General features: G+C 51.0%; 1 protein-coding gene across 3 annotated transcripts in view; it reads left to right on the forward strand.

The window, feature by feature from the left end:
- Nucleotides 1-404: 404 nt before the first annotated feature.
- The window catches only part of Pde2a (phosphodiesterase 2A), an 89,311-nt gene continuing 68,001 nt past the window's right edge, over nucleotides 405-21,714 (forward strand). For 2 of the 3 annotated variants that reach the window (XM_063256555.1, XM_003463408.5), the window contains exon 1: nucleotides 405-695. Coding sequence is in view for 1 of the 3 variants with exons in the window: in XM_003463408.5 (XP_003463456.1) it covers nucleotides 625-695 (71 nt within the window). In the remaining 2 variants the exon portion in view is untranslated. The remainder of the gene's footprint in view (nucleotides 696-21,714) is intronic. The other variant, XM_063256557.1, reaches the window with a different exon arrangement.

Raw genomic sequence — 21,714 nt, forward strand, 5'->3', positions numbered from 1 at the left:
TCATGTCCCCCGCCCTGCAAGAGTCTGATGGGGCAGCAGAAGGTCTGGGTCATGTCCATCTGTCCTTTGAGTCCCCAGCTCCATCCCTACTCATGATTGTAAATCATTCACTCTTACTTTTCTCTGTCTCTGATTTTTAAATTTCTTTCTCTGGATTAGTTTCTCTGTGTGTTCACCGCTCCTTTTCTCATCTCTGTATTTCCGTCTTGATTTCTCTTCTTCTTAGTGATGTGCTGCTCTCCTTTCTGTCTGTTTATCTCTCTGTCTCTCAGTCTGTGAGTCTTTTTTCCTCCCTGCAGTCAGTCTCTCTCCACTCCTCCCGCCCGCTCTCCCTCTCTGTCTGGGCCTCTCTCTGTTCCTCCTCCCTCCTCCCGCCTCCTTCTGCATTATCAGACCTGCTCCAGCCTCCTCCCAGAGCCAGCCTAGCAGCAGAGGCAGTGGCAGTGGGAGAGGCGGAGCAGCCGGGCAGCAGAGGAGGATCCGGTGTAGAGTCCAGGCTGAGGGGGACAGGCCGTTGCTCTTGGACTCTGTGCCTGCTGGGGGTGCTCTGCCCAGAGCTCTGGGCAGCGGGGACAGGGCGAGGTGCCACCTCAGTCTGGCTAGGGAGGTGGACGATGAGGAGTGATGGGGCAGGCATGCGGCCACTCCATCCTCTGCAGGAGCCAGCAGTACCCGGCAGCGCGACCGGCTGAGCCGTGAGTACTAGCAAAGGGCTGGGATCTCGAGCGCTCCAAGAGGCAGGTGCTACATACAGGGTCCTGGAAGTCCCTCTAAGGAGCTGGGATTGACATAGAACTGAGCCACGTGGGAGGATCGATCCTGCTCCTGGGCACATGGTTGCTGGACTGCAGCCTAGTGGGGGCTTCTCGGCAGGGTGGGGGTGCCTGGCATTAACCTAGGTGGTGATGAAGCTGGGGTCCCTTAGGCTGGGGGAGGGGTTGGTGATGAACTCAAGCCACCCTGAGGGACTTGGGGGTGGGGAGTTCTGCCCAGGAGTTCCGAGGAGCTGTGGGGGCTGAGATGGGATGGCCCAGGACTCTGACAGTGTCCCAGACCACACGAAGGATATGAGTGTGTGTGTGTGGTGTCTGTAAAAGGGAAGGAGGAAGAGAGAGAATATAAATGTAAGAACACAAATATGGCAATGGGGCAGAAGGTCAGAAGTTATCACCCTTTATAGGATTGGGAATTGGAATTCAGACCACCAGTTTATACAACTTCACTGTGAGGCATCTGCTCCAGGGTAGGATAGAGAGCTTTAGAGCTAGTTGGGACAAGACTCTCATGTGCCAGCCTCCTGTTGGCCCATGTACAGAGGGGTGCATATACAAGTGAGGGGTGGGCTCAGGGGAGGTGCCCCTTGGGGATGCGGAGGTGGTAAGCAGATGATACATGTGTGGGTGATTGTGTGTGTGTTCAGCTCAGTAGAGGTATAGGTCCATATCAGGCTCTTAAGGGTATGTACACATGTGTGCACGTGGAGAGTTACAGAGACGTTGGGTTTAAAGGGGCCTGCGTGGTTCTGGGGCACTTGGTGGTTGGAGGTGAAGGAGTCTGTGTTGCAATTGTGGGCATCGTTGTGTGACTATGAGTGTTCATCACTGTCTGGGTGTGAGTGAACGCTGGTGTGTATGTATATTGGGTTGAGTTTTCAGAGTGGCGGGCATGTGCTTTGTCTGTAACATAGAGTGTGCATGTTTGATCCATTCCATGTGCGTTCATATTTGTGTGTTAGTGTGTGAATATTAGTGTGTCAGGGGTGAACGTGGTAACGTGTTAGCATAAGTGTTCTGGTGTGAGTGTGATTGTGGTGCTGGTGTGCACAAATGTGTATATATCTTGGCTTGTGTGGATTGTTGTGAATGAATATTCTGTGTGTGTGTCTATACATGCTTGTTCACCTGAGTGTGTGGGTGGCTGTTTTCTTTGCCTGCTGACTGAGGACCCAGCTAGGACACTGTGGCTCCCTGAGGCAGGGAGGGGTTGGCTGAATGTGTGACCACCTCTGTGAGCCCAAGATAATTCATTCTACACCCTGCAGGGAGATGCAGAAAAGAAATAGGCAATAATGGCTTTGCTCTCTGGGGCCTCCTAGCTTCATAGACATAAAAGAGCTTGGGAATAATTAAGAAGTAAAGATCAGCATCAAGCTAACAGGTGGAGTGGCTGTGGGAACAGCATAAGCAAAGGCCCTGGGTTGGGAATTGGCTTTGTGCAGAGCCATGAGGAGGCTGTGTATAGGAGGGTTGTAGAAGCAGGAGGACTTTGAATTCCAGGTCTCTTGGGCTTTGTCCAGAGGTCCTCAGAGAGCCCAGGAAGGTTGTTTGCAGGGAAGCTGCTCTGTCAGATTTGGGCTTTAGAAATGTGCCTCAGGGGCACCATCAAGGTTGAACCTTCAGAGTGCCGAGGTCAAGAGGCCAAGCCGGTGTGTGGAGCAGTAAGGTTATGGCCCAGGAGCAGATAAGACCAGGACTTCCTGCAGAGTGATGTTAGAGGACTTGGGAAGGTCTGGACAGAAGAGGACAGAGAAGGGAAAATGCAGGTGTGGAGGGTGGAGTGGGGAGACCTCAGAGAATCAGAATGTCAGAGGAAAACTGCTCCCAGCAGCTTAGGCAAGCTAGATGTAGGCTTAGACAGTGGGGCAGACTCTTGTGGAGTTTCTATTCAGAACACATGGGGTCAGAGACCACCGGGCCCCTGTTTGAGACAGGGAGGCAGACTGGCCTTGTCAGCCTCCTCTGGCTGCAGACAGCACCCACCTCACTGCCTCCTACTTCAGGCCCCGCCAAGAAGAGCCCCCTTGGCTGGCTGCTCTGGGTCAGCTCACTGAGGGTTAATTCCCTTTACACTCCCTGGACCTCCTGGCTCTCCCTGCCCACCAAGCAGCTCCTGCCACTCTTCCTGCTTCCCACTTCAGCCTCCCTTCCCCAGGGACTGCTGATGGCTTGGCTGGGATCTAGCCAAATGGTGTTGGGGGTGGGCAGAGCTGCCAGCAATACCCCCTCCAGGCTTAATGGCCTGAGAGTCTCACTCTCAGTCATACTACTGTCAAGCCAGGCTTATGTGTCCCTGGCCTCTACTACTGCTTGGGCCCTCAGAACCTACCTACTCAGCATGGGCTGCATTCGTTCATTCAAAGGAACTCTCCAGTGCCTGTTTGGTGCTTGCTGTGCTGTCACTGAGGACACAGAGGATATCTTCATCTCTGCTCTCTAAGGACCCAGTCTGATGAAAGGAGCCGAAGTGGAAATCAACAGCAGCCCAGTATAAGACATGCAATCCAGAAGGAAGCTCTGGGAACCATGGGGCCCACAGTGAGCCAGGGCATCCGAGGAGACACACTCAAGCTTGACCGTGTAGGACAGGTAGCAGTGGCCCAAAAGGAAATGCAGAAGGAGCAGCATGTAAAGGTGGGCCAGCGTGAAAGAGAACAGCGTATTCATGGGACGGGTTGGCCGGAGCCAGAAGGTACATTGAGAAGTAGAAGGGGTCAGCTTCTGTAGGTCTCTAGTGCCAGGTTAAGGTGGGAGGAGATCAAAGGAAATGGAGTTATGAAAAGATATTTAATAGGATGCCTCCCCTAGGAGGCCCTCCTTAGTTGCTCTTTCCCTCTGATCACATGACCTATACTGAAGTCTTTGACTCTGATGGTTCAGGATCAAGAATGTGGCTCAAAGCTGGCCTTTCCTGTGATGTCTCCTATAGGTGAGTCCTTCACCTGGTCCACCAAGGAGTTTCCCAAAGGCAGCAGCTGCCTCATCTCGCTTCCTACCCCACTCATAGCTCAGGATTGGACACCTAAGCTAGTGCTAGTGTAGCCTCCAAGTGAGAGAAGACATAGAGAACATCTGGATCATCTTCTAACATTTGCTTTTCTCCTCTCTGCAGTGTGACTGTGAATCTGATAGCCTCTGCTTGCACACTCACAGGGACAGGATGCTCATTCCTTTATTCCTGGGAAGCCCTTCCTTTATGGTAGTTATGTCCACCCTAGGCCTTTGCAACAGGCCTGGCTACCCAAGGCCACCACCTGACCTGGACTTATGTCCTCTTTCCATCCTGGGTCATTGTCCTAAGTGGTGCCAATCTGGGCCATAATGATCCAGGAGTGGTACGAACACATCCTAGTTGTGAGAGAAATGAGCAGCTTTTATTCCAACTACACATAGTGAAATTGAGTTGGAGGCAGACTTAGATTCCTTTCCAAAAATACTGATAAAGAAGTAGTCATGGCTTTACAAGGGAAGGAAGGTAGTCAACAGGGGAAGAACTTCCTTCTAGCGTAGAGGGGCTGTGAAATCCTCTAGTGGGGTGGGAGAAGAAGTTTCCCAGGACAGGAGGAGAGCTGGAGGTGGAGGTGCGATCCATCCATCCTGTAGGCCAGTGAAGTCAGCTAGGGAGACAGGGAGATGGGCTCAGAGAGATGAACTGCTGGGAGATGAACTCAGGCAAATGCTCACTGGACCGCTGCCTCGCATGTGGCAGCCCTGGTGGGGAGAGGGACAGAGCCAGTGACCATGTATGGGAAGCTGACTTCTTAACCTGTGCAAGTCAGGAGGTGGCATTTAGGAGGATGGGCCAGTGGGGCTGGCCTCAGAAGGAAGAGTCACTTTGGGGTGAAGTAAGGGGCAGCTTCAGGAAGAGGAGGCACCCTGCACAGGCCTGGAGGCAGAGCTGGCACAGTTTTCTTTATGCCAGATCTGTGAGGATGCAGAGCAGCCTAAGTATGAAGTGCAAGGCTGGAGAGAAGCGCTGGGCAGAGATGGAGTGGGAGAGAAGTAAGGAATTTAGGTTAGATGCCAGGAAGCAGTTTCTGCCATGGAAGTGTCCACAGCAGCCTTACACCTTTGTACACCTTTCTTTGTGCACTTGAAACATCTCGGCCTCTCCCTGTGCCCCAGACAGGGCCTGCCAAGGAGCCTTGCCCTGCTATGACTGGCAGTTTCAGTGAAAAAACAGACCCTGGAAATGAGGAAGAGGCAGCATTTGAAGTATATGAGTTCCTTTCAGAAAGTGACATGCAAATGAATGCAAAGCAACATGCAAATTAGCCAGCTTGGGCTTGGCAGCTTTGGCTGGAAGAATGAGACATCACCCATTCCATGTTGGCCTCCCACCCCCTCTGCCCCAGGCCCTGGGACAGCTGGAGCGACCTTGTCTGCCGCTCTGAACAACCTGGCGTACCTGAGCCATGAGATTGTGACCTCCTGCGTGGGGGCCAGAGGCTTTCTGTCAGCACCCCCATCCTTCTGCGAAGTTGTTATATTTAGTAACAGGGATGCTTTCACACATTGTCTCTCATTGTTCAGCTGCACGCTCCCTGCGAAAGGCCAGGTCCCCAGTGATGTGACCCACTTCTTGAAGTCCCTAAAGTCACCCTCTCACTGCCCTCCTTGAAAAGCAGGAGGCAACAGGGTCTTGTTTGGTGCAGCAGAAGGGATCTGAGTCAGTTATCTGCAAGGACTTCACAATTGTATTGCTGCTGAGCTGTGTTGTGTACACCCTAGGATTTCTGGCTGGTCACTGGATGGTTACCCTGGGCTCAGAGGAGTCTTTAAAGATAAAATAGAGGAGGTGGCAGACAGGGGAAATTTCAGATTTTGGCACCATTACTCCATAACTGTGTCGTCGGGTCCTGGGTACTCTGTTTGACTTCCCCAAGAACCTCATGCAAGGGGTGGCAAGGAACTAATCAAACTTTCCTGGCAGGATGCATGTAAGAAATTTCAAAGAGGTACTTATAAAGGTTACCTGCTGCCACCAGGAGCCACCCACACTCACCTACACTTTTAGAAAGATGAGGGGTGGGCAGAGGCTGTCTTCATGTGGAAGAGGAAAAGAGGCCTGAAATGGAGCTGTAGTGGAAGTGGTGGCTTTGGGGAGAAGCACAGTTGCTGGTGGGGAGGGTCTTAGGGTCATGTGACCACCTTGTTAGGCTGCCCCTGTCTGGTCCAAAACCAATCCCTAGAGAGAACAGTGGCAGAAAGGGTTGGATGAGGAAGGGGTTAAGCCTGTGGCCATGCCCATGGCAGCTAATGAGGCATTCTGGGAATTGTAGTCTGGTGTGAAATTGTAGGAAGTATACTTGGTAGGGCCTCCTTCCATCAGAATGCACACCCTGCTGCGGAGGCTGGCTGGTGGCAGGCCTTGGTGGGTGTTAGGGGCTGTAGAGCCCTAAGGAGAAGCAGCTCTGACCCTATCCTGTAATGACCACCCTGCTTGCTATGTGCTAGGGGAAGTAGGTGGGAGCAGGGATAAAAGGCTTAAGCCATCAGATGGCTCCTTGCACATTCACACAGAAGTTTACGGCTGCTTGAGTCCTGTTTTCACATCTATGATCTCGTATAATCCTTACCACAAACCCAAGAGGCTGTTGTTTTCTGAATGAAGGAGCAGAGGGTCTGAAAGTAGAGTGGAACTGACTTGCCCAGAGGTATTGAGCCAGTAGTTGGTGGGGCATGGAGCACAGGTCCCTCCGTCTCCAAAGCTTTTACCCTTTCCAGGGATTATTGTTCCAGATGGCAAAGGCTCAGCCTTGAAAAACTGGCAAGACATGAATAGCAAAGTTAGGGGTGAGGCATCTCAGCAGAAGGGCAGCTAGCAAAGAGCCACTCAGACAGTGGAAAGCAAGGACTGCACAGTCTAGACTGTGAAGCTGAGAGGGGGGCTAGGCAAACCCCATAAGATCTGGTTCCAGTTGGGGTGCTGTGACCTCCCAAGACCAACAGAGGGTTTTGAACGAGCAAACCTGGATAGAGTTGGGATTTGAGAGGGTTGATTTTGCAGACTGGGCTAAATGGATTGAAGCAGAGAAACCCTAGAATTTAAGACTTCTAAACTCTATCCTTGGAATACTCAGCACTTTGCCCCTCTTCCTTCTTTCTCCTTTGTCTTCTTCCCCTCCCTCTCTGCTTACCTGCTCTCTCCTCCTCAGGCTGGAGAATGGGGATTGCCTGCCAAGGAACTATGCTGTAATGCCATTGACACCGACAGGGGGCGCCACACAAAGTCCGTCTGGATGTTCTGTTTGAAGGGTCAGCAGGGCAGTCTGTATCAGGACAGAAATAAAGAGAGGATAACCTGGTGCAGCTTGCCTTCCCTGACCAAGATGAGAGGCCCTTGCTCATGGGGGACGAAGGCTGAGGACAGGCTTCCCAGCAGAGACAAAATGTAGGGAGAATTGAGCCAGGGAACAAAAGCTTCTCAAATAGGCTAAGATTTGGAAATGGATTCTAGAAAGACATTGTACTTGGGGTCTGGATTTCTCTTAGGTCATAATTTGCTTGGTACTGAGATGTGGGGTGAGATTGGTGGCTTATTTGTGTCTTTGAGTATGTTGGTTGTGTGTGTGTGTGTGTGTGTGTGTGTGAGCTTCCAGTTGTGCACGTGTGTACATAGGTCTGAGGACATGAGAACATTGTGGATCTATGCAAGTGTGGACAGTTAATTTGTGTGAGTGTGATTATTGCAGGTGTAATGTGTGTGCAAGAGTTGCTTGTGTATGTACCTGTGTGTAGAATGTTACATACATATGCTCTAGTGAATCTGAGTGTGCATCTCCTGGCACAGTGCCAGTGTGGTGAGTGTGGGGATGAGAGGATTGCATGGAGGCCTCCACTCCTGCTCTGCTGACCCAGCAACGCCCAGTGTTGGCCCCTTTGCCACTTTCTCTCACAAGTCCCACCTGCCTGGTGAGATGTCAGAGGAACTGACACGCCCCTCACCCATGTGTGGGGCAGGGCTTCCTTCAGTGGACTCCACCAGTCAGTCAGGGTGCTAGAGGATCAGGACGTCTTCATGTTCAGGATCATGATGGGCCAACAGCTCGAGCTAGGTCATCAGACCTAGGAGCTAGACATGGCTGGCAAGTGTCTGGGCTCTGTTCTCCCCAGGTACAATCTGTCCTCCCGTCCATCCATCCCTTCCTTTCTTTCTTCCTTCCTTCCTTCCTTTTTTTCCTTCCTTCCTTCCTTCCTTCCTTCCTTCCTTCCTTCCTTCCTTCCTTTCTTCTCTCCCTTCTCTCTTCCTTCCTTTCTTTCGTGGTCTCTCTCTCTCTTTCCTTCCTTCCTTCTCTCCTATCTTCTTTCTCTCCAGTGGAACCCAGAGGTACACCACTACTGACCTACATCCCAAGCCCTTTTCATTTTTTAAAAGTTTGAAATAAGGTCTCATTAATATGCCTAAAACTTGTCATCCTTCTGCCTCAGCTTCCCAGGTAGTTGGGTTTGCAGGCACATGCCACCATGCCCATGCCCAACTCTTAATAGTCATACATGTGTCCTAAGAGAGTTTTAGGGACTCCCAGCTGGTCCTCTTAATGTATAGAAGCAAATATTGAAGTCCATGGAGAGTCCGTGACTAACCCCAGGTCCCTGAGCAGGATCCAGGGTGAGATGGCAGGGCTTGAGGAGAGAAAGGGGTGTGTCTGGCCTGAAAGGCTTCCCTCTCTACAGCCCTAGAGTAGATTCAGAGATCTTTGTACTAGATCCAGGTCTGTGGCCTGAGGCCACCTCCTGCACTTGGGCACTCTCACTCCTCTCAGCCCTTAGATGTGGCCTTTGAAGTTTCTTCCAGAGCTTCTGCATGCTGTGAACTCCTCCTGGCCACAGTGTGTCTGTCATTCAGAAGAGCCTGAAGACAACTAGGAGAGGCGCCCTGTGCTGGGTGGGGCTGTGGGTGGGGCTTCCTCTTGAATCCTCAATTGCCTCATCTTTGAGCAGGTGTTTTATTTCAGGTTTCTACTGATCTAACACTCAAGTTCCCCTATACCAGTGATGGTGAAGCTATGGCACATGTGCCATGGTGGGCTATTTGTTACCAAAATTGCAAGCTCTAAAAGGTTCACCATCACTGTGGCCCTATACTGTCTCCTTGGGCTCTGGGAACTGCAACAGTGCTGGGACTATGGGGGAATCCTGAAGCCTACCTTGGCTCAGGGAGAGGGAGGGAGGCAGTCCCATGAGCAAGGGACTGTGCCTCCTGTCTATGGGTGATGGGGGTTGGGACTGGGGGCTGACCACCTGCTTATGGCTGCAGGTGAGGCTCCCATCTGCAAGGATGCACACTCTGAAGTGACCTTTCAGTTGTAGCTGCCAGAGAAAGATGTGCTTTGGCCCCTTGGGCAGGGAGAGGTTTGGGTCCCTGGAGTGCTTTTCCTGACAGCCTGGATAGTGGGACAGTGTGGGTTAAGCAGTCCATCTGGAAGCAGGGAGATGTCCTTCTTGGGAATCTGGGGAAACTTTGTCATCCTGGAGGTCCAGGAACACACTCAGGTAGAGTTAGGATAGAATGGGAAGACCAGGAGGCTTTGTAGTTGAGCATGGCAGGGGAGGTGCTGACAAGCAGACAGGCCTGTCATGAATCTTCAACCATCCTTGAAAGAGTGAGGCCCTGGGGCTGGGGATTTAGCTCAGTGGCATAAGCGCCTGCCTTGCAAGCAGGCAGTCGTGAGTTCGATCCCCGGTACTGATAAAAAGGAAAAAGACCAAAAAAAAAAAAAAAAAAAAAAAAAAGAGTGAGCCCCATTTTACAGATGGAAACAAAATGCATGACCCTCAGATGGTTTAATTGAAGGCAGTTTGGTAAAGGAACTATGAAAGAGATGGAGAGGGGCCAAGGGGCCTAACAGAGCATGTAACTTAGGACTAGTACCAGGGAGGCCTGAGGGGCAAAGAGAGTGCGTCAGACCCCAGAAGCCGGCCTTGGAGAAGGGCTACCCCACCGGAGCGGGGCAGGGAGCAGTGAGAACCCCTTGCCCTCTTGCTTCTCATGTCCTGCTCTTCTGCCAGCACCCTGGCTGTGATCCTGGAATCCTGGGATGAGGGAGCCAGGATGAAACAACTCTTAGAGGCCAGTCTTCAGGGCACGGAGCTCCACAGGCAAAAGTGGGATTGAATCTAGAGGGGAAAATGGATGATGGGAAAATGAAACCCAGAAGGGTGAAGACTCACCCAAAGCCACACAGCTGGTTGGTCTCAGAGTTGGTGCCAAAGTCAGGTGCTGCCTCCAAACACCTACACTGTCACATTCACTGAGGTCTGGGGGCAGCCAGGCACTTGTGCTTCTTGAGTGTATCTATATGCACCTAAGCATCTGCTTAGGGCTGAAGTTTTTTCCTAACATAACCTTGCTGCTCCCTATGTGGGCAGCACTGGGTTTGCTGAGGAGTGTCACCTTCAGAATTCCATCAGTATACACTCCCCCAAGCCAGCTGCTCATTCATCCCTCCCGTCTTTGATGCCCTGCTGTCCGCTGCCCTGTGCTTGTGACCCTGGCCATGGGGATGGACCAGATAGGCCTTGCCTTCCGCTTTGATGGGCAGCCATGCCCAAGTGTAAGAGTCAGCTTTGTGGAGTGAACTCTGGAACCAGTCACGAGGATACTTCTTGGGGAGCTGATGTTTCATCTTAGCCTTCAAGAATGAATAGGAGTTTTCAGGTGGAGGGGATGAGGAAGGGTGTTCAGGGGAAATGCTAGTGAGTATAGAAAGTTAAAAAGTGAGACATCCGGGGCTGGGGATTTAGCTCAGTGGCATAAGCACCTGCCTTGCAAGCAAGCGGTCATGAGTTCGATCCTTGGTACCAATAAAAAGTTTTAAAAAATAAATAAAAATAAAAATAAATTTAAAAAGACATCCAGGGCAGGTGCAGCTCTGGAGCTGGAAGAGTGGCCCAGGGATGGAGGGAGGCATCGGAGATGCCTCTCACATAGGAAGAAGAGGATGAGAGCAGGATCAGGCTAGTAAGCTTTGGGTGTAAGTGATGGGCGGTGAGTGTATGGGGGAGCAATGAGAAAGTGGAATAGAGACCGAGGGGAGAGACAGTAAATCCAGAAGGAGGTGGCAGAAGCGATGGTCCTGGTTCCTCAGTGTCTGCCACCAGTCCAGAGGTATGGCAGCTCTAGACCCCCCTGCAGGGATGTTTCTCCCTTTCTCATGCTGCCTGTAGCTTCCAGATTCTGGGAGCAAAGCCAGGTCACTGCTGCCTCGTCTCGTGTTCACACTTAGGACTTTTGTACTGCTTATCCTAGAACAAGTCTTTCCTTGGGTTTGACCTTCTTGGGTTTGACCTCCATTCCTCTGGCTATCTCCAGAACCCTGGCTTTGGGCCTCCTAGGCAGATGAGTCAGGCAGGATGGCCTGTTCTTAGTGCTGAGAGGGTCAGGGCCTTCAGCCCAGCCAGCTCATCCATGTGCCATGTGCCATGTGCCATGTGTCAAAGGGGACTCACTGTCAGCCACTGCTGGGCCTTGAGCCCTGACTCATTATCAGGGATAATTAGCACCTCCTGTCCACCCCACTGAGTGCTTGGTGATCATTAGGTGCTACTGTGGGCAACTGGATCCCAGTTCCAGCACCCCCTGTCTCAGGCTGCTGCTCCAGCCCCTGCTGCCTGAGCTAGGGAACTAAGTGTCCTGGCCACACACATAGCACATCGAGACTCAGTCCCAGCCAGGACTGGGAACACACACTCCAACACAAATACACACAGAGAAACAACCTCAAAAGATAGTGAAGAACTCCCCACACAAAGAAGCAGACCACAGCAGTCAAATGTGGACAGGCCTGCCATCTCTAGGATACAGACATTGGTGCACACTGGGCAGCAGGATGACTCTAAAAGTTGACCTAGAAACAAACAAACAAAAAAATAGAACAAACAGAAATATCCATGCCTGCAACACAGGTATACAGACCCAGACATGCAGCACAGGTGTGACCCAGACTTGAATGGTTCATCCCAGGAAAAGCAGTCATACTCTGTGCCAACCCATTGTTACCCACACAGCCAGACAGAGCCCCTGTGGCCTCCCATGTATAGCATCTCTCCCCTCTGGCTTTACATATGCTGTTCCCCACCTGACACATACTCTATCTGCACCCCTTTCCTTGACCTAGCCAGTTCCTGCCATTCCTCAGACCCTGGGGTCTTCTTCATTTCCCTGAGCCCTGGTAGGGACCTTTCCCTGCTTTCCAGAGCTCTTCTCTGCTCCCTGGTGCCATTGACTGTTTTCCAGCCAGTTTGTCAAGTTTGGGAGGATGGACTTTTTTTTCCTGTTCCGGATGAGATGATGACTGTGGATGTGAATGGGTCACTGGGACATTAGGGCCAGGAAATGACAAGAGATCAGTTTTGGGAGAGTGAGTCAAGAACAGCAGTGAGGAGCCCCAGCTGCTCAGGGCTTCTGAAGGCATTTTTGTTTTCCCTGGTACTGGGGCATTGAACCCAGGGGCTTCACCCCGAATTACATCCCTAGCCTTTTAATTTTTGTTTTTAAATTTTGAGACAAAGTATCACTAAATCACTAAATTACCTGGGGGCTTGAACTTGTGATCTTTCTGCCTCAGCCTCTCAGAAAACTGGATTACTGGTGTGCACCATCACACCCAGTTCTGAAAACACATTTAAATCTACTACTGGCACAGCCAGGCACTGTCTCCCTCAAGTCCTACCTGACTTCTTTTGTGTTTCATCCAGGCTTGCTGTCTGACCCAGTTCCCTCCTTCCCAAGGCCTGCTTTGCCTCTGGCCGCCTGTCTGAGCTGCACACACTCACTTGCCTTCTGGGGGTGCACTACTCCTACTTCTAAACCTAGCAAAGTCCTCATCAGGCAAGGTCTGGGGTCAGAGGGCGCCTCCTCCAAGCGTGGGTTCCTAACTCATGCTATTTAGAATCACAGAAGGAGGTAGTGGGGGGGGTGATTATGAGTGCAGACCTTTGAACCATTTCTTGGTTCAAATCTCAGCTCCTCTACATTTCAGCGGCAGGACTTGTCACCTTTGCTCCCTCACTTGCAGAAAGGCAGTGATCATGGAGCCTACCTCATTAAAACTGCTTTGAGGACTAAATGTGACAAAGTATGCAATGGACCTGGCATGTTGTTGAGCTCCCTCTCTGGGCTGCAGGGAGAGCAGGCAGAGAGCTAATGGGATTAAGGATGAGCAGGTACACACAGGAGGTGCCTGGTGACTCCTTGCTAATTGGCATCACATGAAACAAACATCTGCACACAAGCACCTACTGTGTGCCCTCTGTGGCCATTTCTTTGTACCTCCCCTCCTCAGTCTCAGTGTGACAGCTAATTCTGCACAACTGTTCCTGTTGGGAGGTCCCAGAAGATGGAGATGTGGTTTCTTTAAAATTTATTTTTATATCTGTTTTATGGAAGTGTAACTTCCATGTAATAAAATCACTGATTTAAAGAGTATGAGTTTTAATAAATATATACAGCCATATAGTCACCATTACAATCAAGAAAAGATTTTATTATCCTTCTAAAATTCCCACATGCCCTTCATAACTAATCCTTTGTGTGTGTGTGTGTGTGTGTAGGAGTGATTTTTTTTTATAATACTAGGAGAGATACTTGGTTTTCCTTGAGTTGATGTCCTGGTCACAGAGTGGCTGCATCTAACATCCTGAAAGATGCCAAGTAACTACTTACCCTCTTGAGCCTTGGTTCCTGTAGGCTGGCCAAGGCAGTGAGGTCAGGCCGTGCTCAGGCTATGGTTCTCAGCAGCAGACTCTCGACTCAAGCACTGCATCTATTGGAAGTGCTGGGTTCAGAAGCCCACCAGGTGATAGTGAATAGAGAGTTGGTGCTTCTTCTAAGCAGCCGCTTCGTGGACCAGGTACAGCCTGTGGGCTGGTGGAAATGACCAGGTTGGTTCAGGCTGGAGCGGAGGGCTGGTCAAAATGACTTCACTCCTTTACCCATCTTCCTCTCACTCAGGGGCTATAAACCCCACTCTGTGGTTTAACAATTCCCAGAAAATAAAGGGGGCACTTTTGTTCCCCAGTTCTGGAACCAAATATTAAAGCAATTATGTAGCTAGCAATAAATTACTTAAAGTAGTGACTCACTCAGCTTAATTAGAGCGAGAGCAGGGAGGGATTAGGGTATTTTTAGAGCATACACCTTGCTCTCTCCTGAGGGGGGAGGCCTCAGTGCAAGGTGGGGGTGGAGAAAGGGCTGGGAGCTCATGGAAGCACCCCAGGTGTCTGCCAGGAGCTGAAAGCTGATCCTCTGGCCCACTGAGTCCTTAACAAAAGCAAGCCAAGTCAGAGCTGCAGCAGGAGGGATCCAGATCAGACTCAGAAACACTTTCCAGTAGTGCTTGTAGGAGGACTGGGGCAAGGACAATAGAGTATAAATTCCTGGCAGGAGGGGATTCAGGTCTGTGACCTTTCTCTCTGCCCAGGAACAGATCAAGAAAAAACACTTGGGAGGCAGATACCTCTGGGCTTGAGTTTTGCCTTTTACTGGCCCCTAGTTCTGTGGCTTTTGTAGGCCCTTTTGCCACCATAAGACTTTCCATTTCCACCACTGTAAAGTGAACATAATTGTGTCTACCTGCATAAACATTCGTAAGGATTGAGTAGTTTGGTGTGTGTAAAGCAAGCCCCAGGTGACGACTCTGCTAGATCCACATCTTTGCAAGGGCAAGGATTAGTTCTGTTTGCTACTCTATACTTAAGTTTCTTTATAGAACTGTACAAACTAGGTGCTTAGTAAATGCCTCATTACATGAATGTGTGCAGTTTTGCTTCTATTCTTGTACTCCAAGTAGCTTCCTTTTTAATAAGATTTTTTTGAATGAGGGTGTGTGTGTAGATGCCTCACTGCTGGAAGACTGGCCCTGCTGCTCCAAGGTGAGGAGCTGGCAAATCTCAAGGGTTAAAAAAGCCCAACTTCAGGGGCTGGGGATTTAGCTCAGCAACATAAGCACCTGCCTTGCAAGCAAGTGGTCGTAAGTTCGATCCCTGGTACCGATTTAAAAAAAAAAAAAAAAAAAAAGCCCAACTTCCAGGTGAAGATGGGGGAGAGTTCAGGACCTTGGACAGCTCCCACCTACACGCATTGGGTGGTCTTCTGGGTTGTCAGGAGAGTAGCTGAGATGGGAAGATCTGCCTGTTGTGACCACCAAAACCTTGAGTGGGAAAAGGAGAGAGCCACCAGCTCTCAGTGTGATATGGAGACTAGAACTGTAGTCCATCCTCTCTAGGAGTTCAGAAGGATTCAGAGGATGTTGGGCTAAGTAAGTATGGATAAAACATTCTAAAAGACCTCTTAGAGGAAGGGATGTGATTGGCTGAGTAGAATCAGGAATTTGTAAAATGAAGTAGTAATTCTAACCCTTGGGTTTTCTTGAAGAATTAAACGTTACTTTTTAGAGATGCCTAATGTGGATCTGCATGGAGACACAACATGAGCTTGCTTCCTTCCTTTTCCCCCTCACTCTCCTTGGTTCCTGTGACATGAGGAGACACAACCTCATGCCATGTTCAAAATCTCTGGGCCTGGGCATCCACTTACAGAGTCTGGGGTGACCTCTGCTATTGAAGCAAGCTGGGTGCTTAGAAGGTGCCCATGATGGACTGGGGGAAGATCTGTGCACCTCCTCTTTCCTGGCATGTTGAGAGGCTGAGGGGAGGACACGGCCCCTCCACAAGGCCCCAAAGCCTCTGCTCCAAGTTGGCACTCTGATCAGCTTTGACCAGCTCTCCTCACACCTCACGGGCCTCCTAGGGCTCAGACGATGAATTAGTGATGACAGTATCCAGCATCACTATGACGACGGTGCCTTCTTTGGGTACAGAAGCACAAGTCAGAGACCCTTTGGGCTAAGAGGCTTTGTGCTGATGCATGTGGCAGGGTTCGGGCTGGAGAGCAAGTGGGAAGGGAAATGATGCTGCTTCCAAGGTTAGGCCTCTATGTGGAGTGCACTAGAGTTGACATAGACTATAAGATCCAAAGGGATTTTGGAAACAGTTGCTTTTCTTTTTCCCTCTTTTCTTTATCTTGCTTTTCATTCTTCCTTTCTTTCTTCTTCTTTCCTTTCTCCCACTTTCTCTGGGTCCTATTCCTGTTTGAGCCCCTGGGTTGTGCAGCCCTTCCCTCCACTCTGAATAAGATGCAGCTGGCCCTCATCTCGGGAAGCTGAGTGAGCTGAGGGAAGACACATTTTGGTGTAGGTGTCAGAGATGTGTGGCAACCACCTGTGGCTCTGCAGGAAGGCCCAGTTTAGCTGTGCCAGGAGGTTGTGCAAGTGGTTTTGCAGAGGAGGTGGTATTTGCACTGACCCTAGTGGGTGAAGAGTTTTCCTATAGAAAGGAAAGGCCAGAGGTAGAACAGTGTGGGATAAGGGAGTGACAAAATTTAGAGCGGGTTCAGGGTAGGATGTGTAGCTGAGAACACAGCAGGTGTGGAGGCCACCAAAAGACAGGTGGAGGGGAGTGGATGTGATGAGGAGCTTACAGTTTGTTCCACAACCAGAAGAGACCTGAAGAATTTTAAAAAGGAGGGTTCATTTTAGAGATGGGTAAACTGAGGCCGATAGGGAGAAAGTGAGCTACTCAAGCTCCTTTAGGTCATCAGAGACAGATGGAGACTACAGGCTCTGTAAGGGCCTGGAATTGGTAGCCAGGACTTTCCCAGGTATCCAGCACTTCCACAAGGTGAGAACTGTCTGTGGGTGACCTTGCTCTCAATTTGAATAAAGTTTACACAAACCAGGGCCAGGTATCCTGGCCCCTGCGTGTGTATGTGTGTGTGTCTGTGTGTGTGTGTATGGCAGTGGTAGTGGTGGTGGTGGTGGTGGTGTGTAGCTGAACCTGAGAAGGACCTGGAATTCAGAAAGTGATTCAAATAGGGACTTTGGGCTCCCAGGCCAGAGGCCATGTGACATCCCCTCAGAGACTTTCAGCTGAGTTGGTCCCCATAAGAAGACAGGGCACCCTTGAACCCCACATCTTTTCCTCAGGGCTTTCCCTTGTGCTGAAATTTGTGCAGAAAGAGTCCTTTTGCCTCACTGTCCTGGTGGACAAACTGAGGTCCCAAGGTAAGAGTGACTCATTCAGGGTTACTGTGGGTCAGTGGCTGGGCCGGGCCTGGCTGCCCGGACTTGGCTGGTCTTCACTTCTGCCGTCTCCCAGCTCTCTCCTTGCTCTCCCGCATCCCGCTGTGCAGCACTGAGGCCTGCCAGCCTTGATGGATGGCCCTGCAGCCCAGCCTCCCTCCCATTCTTCTCCGGATACTGGGCTGTTAGCCTCCTAATCGCCAGTCCTGCCTGGTGGCCGCCAAGCCATTCATCTCCCTACTTGGGCCTCTCAGCACAGGTGTTTTTTGGCTGAGGAGAGGCAGGAAGGGGACACAGCAAGTCCTCCTACTCTGAGGCTGAGCTGAGAATTCAGTTGTAGTCCCCACTTTAGGGGGCCTGATGATTAGGGAACAACTCACACCCCTTTGCTGGAGTGCCAGAATCCCTCTGGGGCCTCCCAAGGGCACTCACACATGCGTACACACCCACACATGCTCACAGAAACACTAATAAAAGCTTTTGTATATCAAAAAATATGGTATGACCGCATTGTGCCAGAACTCTGTGTATAATCTCATTTATCCTGTTATTTGGACATAATCAGTAACCACAGCCTAAAGATGAGGAAACAGGCTCACAGAGGTTAAATGACTCGCATAGCACACATATCCAGAAAATAGAGGTTGGGTTTGAACACCTCATGCATTCACAGCTCTTGGTGTGCTTCCCTGCCTTCGTGTGCATACACAGGTGCACACATGCATGCATGCACGAGCTCATGCTGTACAAATGTGCATGCATGAGCATGAGTCACTGTAATAGTCCTTGCCCCACCCACCCACTGGACCAGGCTCCTAAGGGATGAGGAGAAAGCAGAGCTGTAGAGGGACTAAGGGGGTCAGTGCTCATTGTTCCTAGTCTTCTCCCTGACTGACTCTGGCTGCTACACTGGCCATCTGCACAGTAGGGGGTGGGAGCGCTGCATGAAAGAAGCAGCCTTCCGGCATAGGGGAGGCTGGGAGGCAGATCAATCATCCCTTCAGCACCACCTTCCAAGAATAGGGGCCCAGGGGAGTGTGGTGCTGTGGGTCAATTTTCTGGGCTGTGGCCCAGACCCAGCTTATGGTGTGGGGTGAAGCTGGTGCAGTAGTCCCCCACCCACTCCTGCCATCCACTCCAGCCACCCACCTTCCCCTGCCTCTCTTGGTGCCTCCTACTCTGGGCACTACAGACATGGTCAGTCAAACTCTTAGTTCCTGGCATCCACTGGGCCTGCTTCTCCCCATGCCCTGCCCTAGAGACTGATTTTGGAGCGTGGGTGCTGCAAGAGCCACCTGCAATGGTGGCCTCTTTGGGGCCAGGGCTAGGAACTGAGAACGGGTAGGGCCAATGCACAACTCTCAGAAACTCCATAATTACTGAGATAATGAATATAAAGTGCTTTGTGTCATAAGACACATAGTATGTCTTTCATTAGTCTGCAACTTGCTCCTCTTCCAGAAGTCTGGAGAGAGAGGAACTTAGGAGAGGCATGTGGGGCACTCTGAGGTCACTGGACTCCCAGGCTTGGTCAGCACAGTGCTAATCTCAGGATCGGTTACACAAGTGAGAGATTGACATTAGTATCTGACATAGACATCTATGTCTAGCCAAGTGCCGTCACCCATCCTGTTGTGGGGAAGAGTGGATGCCTGGCGCTAGGGTGGCTGCCAGAACAGGGCCTGAGAAACTCCCCAGGCTACCTCCACACTCCTCCTGGGAGGAACACAGCTGGATCATCCCCTTCCTGGCCCGCCTCTACTCTGGCTTTCACCCTGGCCTTCACAGTGCACTGGTCTCAAGAGACCTGGCCTTAAGTCTTGGTTAGCATTTGCAGGCTGATGGTGGCGGTTAGGGTGAATTACTCCTCTCTGGGCCCTCTATCTTCACATTTGTACTTCAGAAATGATGAGGACTAAATGAGACATTGCTGTGGAGTACTTGCTACTTCCCTGATCCCTAGAGGCCAGGCTGCTCCAGCCTCTCCAGAGCCTTTCCTGGCCACGGTCCTGAGAAGGATTACACAATCCATCTCTCCACCAAGGCTGCCTCTTTGTCCTCAGGTGCCCAGTGCCCGATGCAGGGCCTGTTTTAGAGGGAAGAGAAAGCAAACACCTAGGGCTGGAGCTCTGCCTCTCACAAGGGGTCCTGTTTTCAGCTTTGTCATCTCAGTCACTCTGATAGAGTGACAAATGAACCTCCTGCACCATGAGAACCCCCATGAGCAGCTGAGGAGTGGGACCAGTTGGGTGGGGCTGGGAGGAACCATGGATGGGACTTGAAAGCTTGGCTTCTTGCTGTTTCCGATATTGCCTCGATGTACAAATATGGGCAAGATGTGTCCCACGAGGGATAAGAGGCACATGAGACCCCAAGTTGGAATCTTTTTGAGGTTCTGTGTGTAGATAATTCTGTGTTCTGGGGCAAGGCAAGGGGGCACAAGACATGGGCAGACCTAGGAGGAAAGGCCCAGGACTGGGGCCAGCTCAGGACTCCAGTGGCTTCATTGCCCTTGTCCTCGTATTTCTGCCATCCTTCCCCGGCTAGTGTCTACCCTGCCTCCCAGTTCATGCTCCTGTCTGCTTCTCCTGTTCTTGGCTCTTTCTTCCTTTCTTACTGACTCTATATTGCCTCCTGCCTCAGGCTTATCTGCTCCTGTCATGAGTCCATCCATCTCTGTCATTCCCCTGCAGCTCTCCCCACTGTCTGGCACCCTTCCCCTCTGGGATTGGGAGTGGGGCCTCTCTGTGAGTTGGCTCCTCCCTGCTGATCACTTCTGTCTGAGTGACTGACCAGTTCTTGTCTGCCTCCACCTTCCCACACCACTCTGTCAGACGATATCTTTGTTTTTCATAGTCTCTGGACTCCCTTTGTCTGCATGTGTTTCTCTCTCCCCCTGTTTCTGGGTCTCATCTCACCTCTCTGCCCCCTTCTTCACCTGGTCTTCACCTCTCTGCCCCCTTCTTCACCTTGCAAACCCAGCCAGACAGCAGGTTCAGCCCTCCAGTGCCACAAGTGGATGTAGTTCATCCTCTCTCTCTCTTTTGCTGGCTGCCTTGGAAGCCCCTGACAATGCCCTTGGCCCCACACTATGCCTTGTTGCTAGGCCTTAGGCTGGCAGCACCTGGCTTCCATAGCGACGGGTGCTTAGAAACAGAACGCTTTGTCTCCCAGTCCCACTAAGGAAGGCTTTGCTGATCGAGTGACTTTGGATCAATCAGGGAGTGTGGCCAGGCTCCAGGCTGCCTCCAGTTTAGGAAGACAAGAAAAGGGGACTGTGGTCTCTGCTCTCTGCATCTTGGGGACTGCTGGGTTGGGAAGAGTTGCTCTGGTGTGGCTTTAGAGCCAACAAAGGACCTGGGAGGGGACCCTGGCTCTTTTCCCAGGAGTCATCTGCTGTAAAAGACATGAGCTTGAGAGCTGTAAGGACCTGGGTTAGACTGCTGTTCTACCATTTGTAGCTGTGCATCTTTAGATGAGTCCCAAGGCCTCAGTTTCATCAACTGTAAAATAGGGATAATCATGAAGACTGAGAATAGACTGGGTCAGCCTGTACTTAGAAGGTAGTCACTTAGCCAGGCATGATGTCACACATCTGTAATCCTAGCACTCTGAAACTGAGGCAGGAGTATCAAAAATTGAAGTCTATCCTGGGGAACTTAGAGATAGTGAGATCCTATCTGAAAAAAAAAAATTTTAAAGACTGGGGATGTAGCTCAGTGAGAAGGCCCTGGGTTCAATGCCCAGTACAGACAAAAACAAAACAAAGCAAAATAAGACAACAAAACAGCATTTCAGTTCAATTGACAGTGGGTAGGGGCATTTCCTCAGGCATGGGAAATGGAGTAAGCCAAAGGGGAGGCTGGCGTGCACCTCACGCATGCAGAGGTACTTCAGGGAGGACCAGGGGCCTTTATTGGTTCTTCCTTCCTGCCAGTCTGCCCTTAGCGAACACTGTGGCCACACAGCCTGAATCCCAGGGCCACACACTATCTACTGAGGTTTCAAGCTGGTGTAGTACAGATGAGGAAATGGGCTTAGAAGTGAGAGAGGATCCCTTGATCCTGGCCACTCTGCCCTCTCCTCAGGTCTGTCTCTTAAACTAAGGACAACAAGGCATCAGGGACAAGGCCAGCAGGGAGGGGAGAAATAGAAACTAGGATGGGTTTGAGGGCAGATGAAGACCAGCAGGCCCATGTGACCTGGGCAGCCAGGATGGGGTTAAACACCCCTGTGCCCAGGCCATTGACTCCAGCCCTCCCAGGGGACTCTGAGGCTTGTTGGGAAAGGAGACAGCATACACTGTCTTTTTTTGAGCCGTCATGTGTGTCTTGCCCTGTGCTAAGTGCTCATGGATCTCCCATCACTTATTCCTCACAACTTGGAGGGTGACCAGGTGTCCCTGGCTCAGGAGTGACAGAAGTGTGGCTAGAGGGGCTGTTTGTCTAAGGCTGCACAGTTGCAGAGAGGTGGAATTGGACTGAATCACTCACACTGGCCCTGTTCTCCCTCCCTCTGTGACCTGAGTCTCCTCTGGGAGTCTGGGAGGAACTGTGCCTTCCGTGGCTCCCCTGGCCCCTGCTTTCAGTAGCCCCATGCGGGCATGTGCAGGGGCTTCTGGAATGGGCCTCTTTGATATTAACCACAGTGACTCAAGCTTCAAGAGCACCAAGCTCTGAGGGGCCAAGAAACTTGGATGTTGGAGTCCTGCATCCTGGGTTTCAGGCAGATAGGATAAGCAAATGGAAGGATCTTGGACTCTTGCATTCTGGGCACCCCAGGCTCTCACATTCATAGAAGATAAGCACAGATGGAGTAACAGGTTATTTTAGAGAGAGCTCTGACTTTCTTAGAAT

The sequence above is a fragment of the Cavia porcellus genome, unplaced genomic scaffold, assembly GCF_034190915.1.
Source record: "Cavia porcellus strain 051 isolate PalLab524CR breed Dunkin Hartley unplaced genomic scaffold, mCavPor4.1 scaffold_9, whole genome shotgun sequence".
Classification (NCBI taxonomy): domain Eukaryota; kingdom Metazoa; phylum Chordata; class Mammalia; order Rodentia; family Caviidae; genus Cavia; species Cavia porcellus.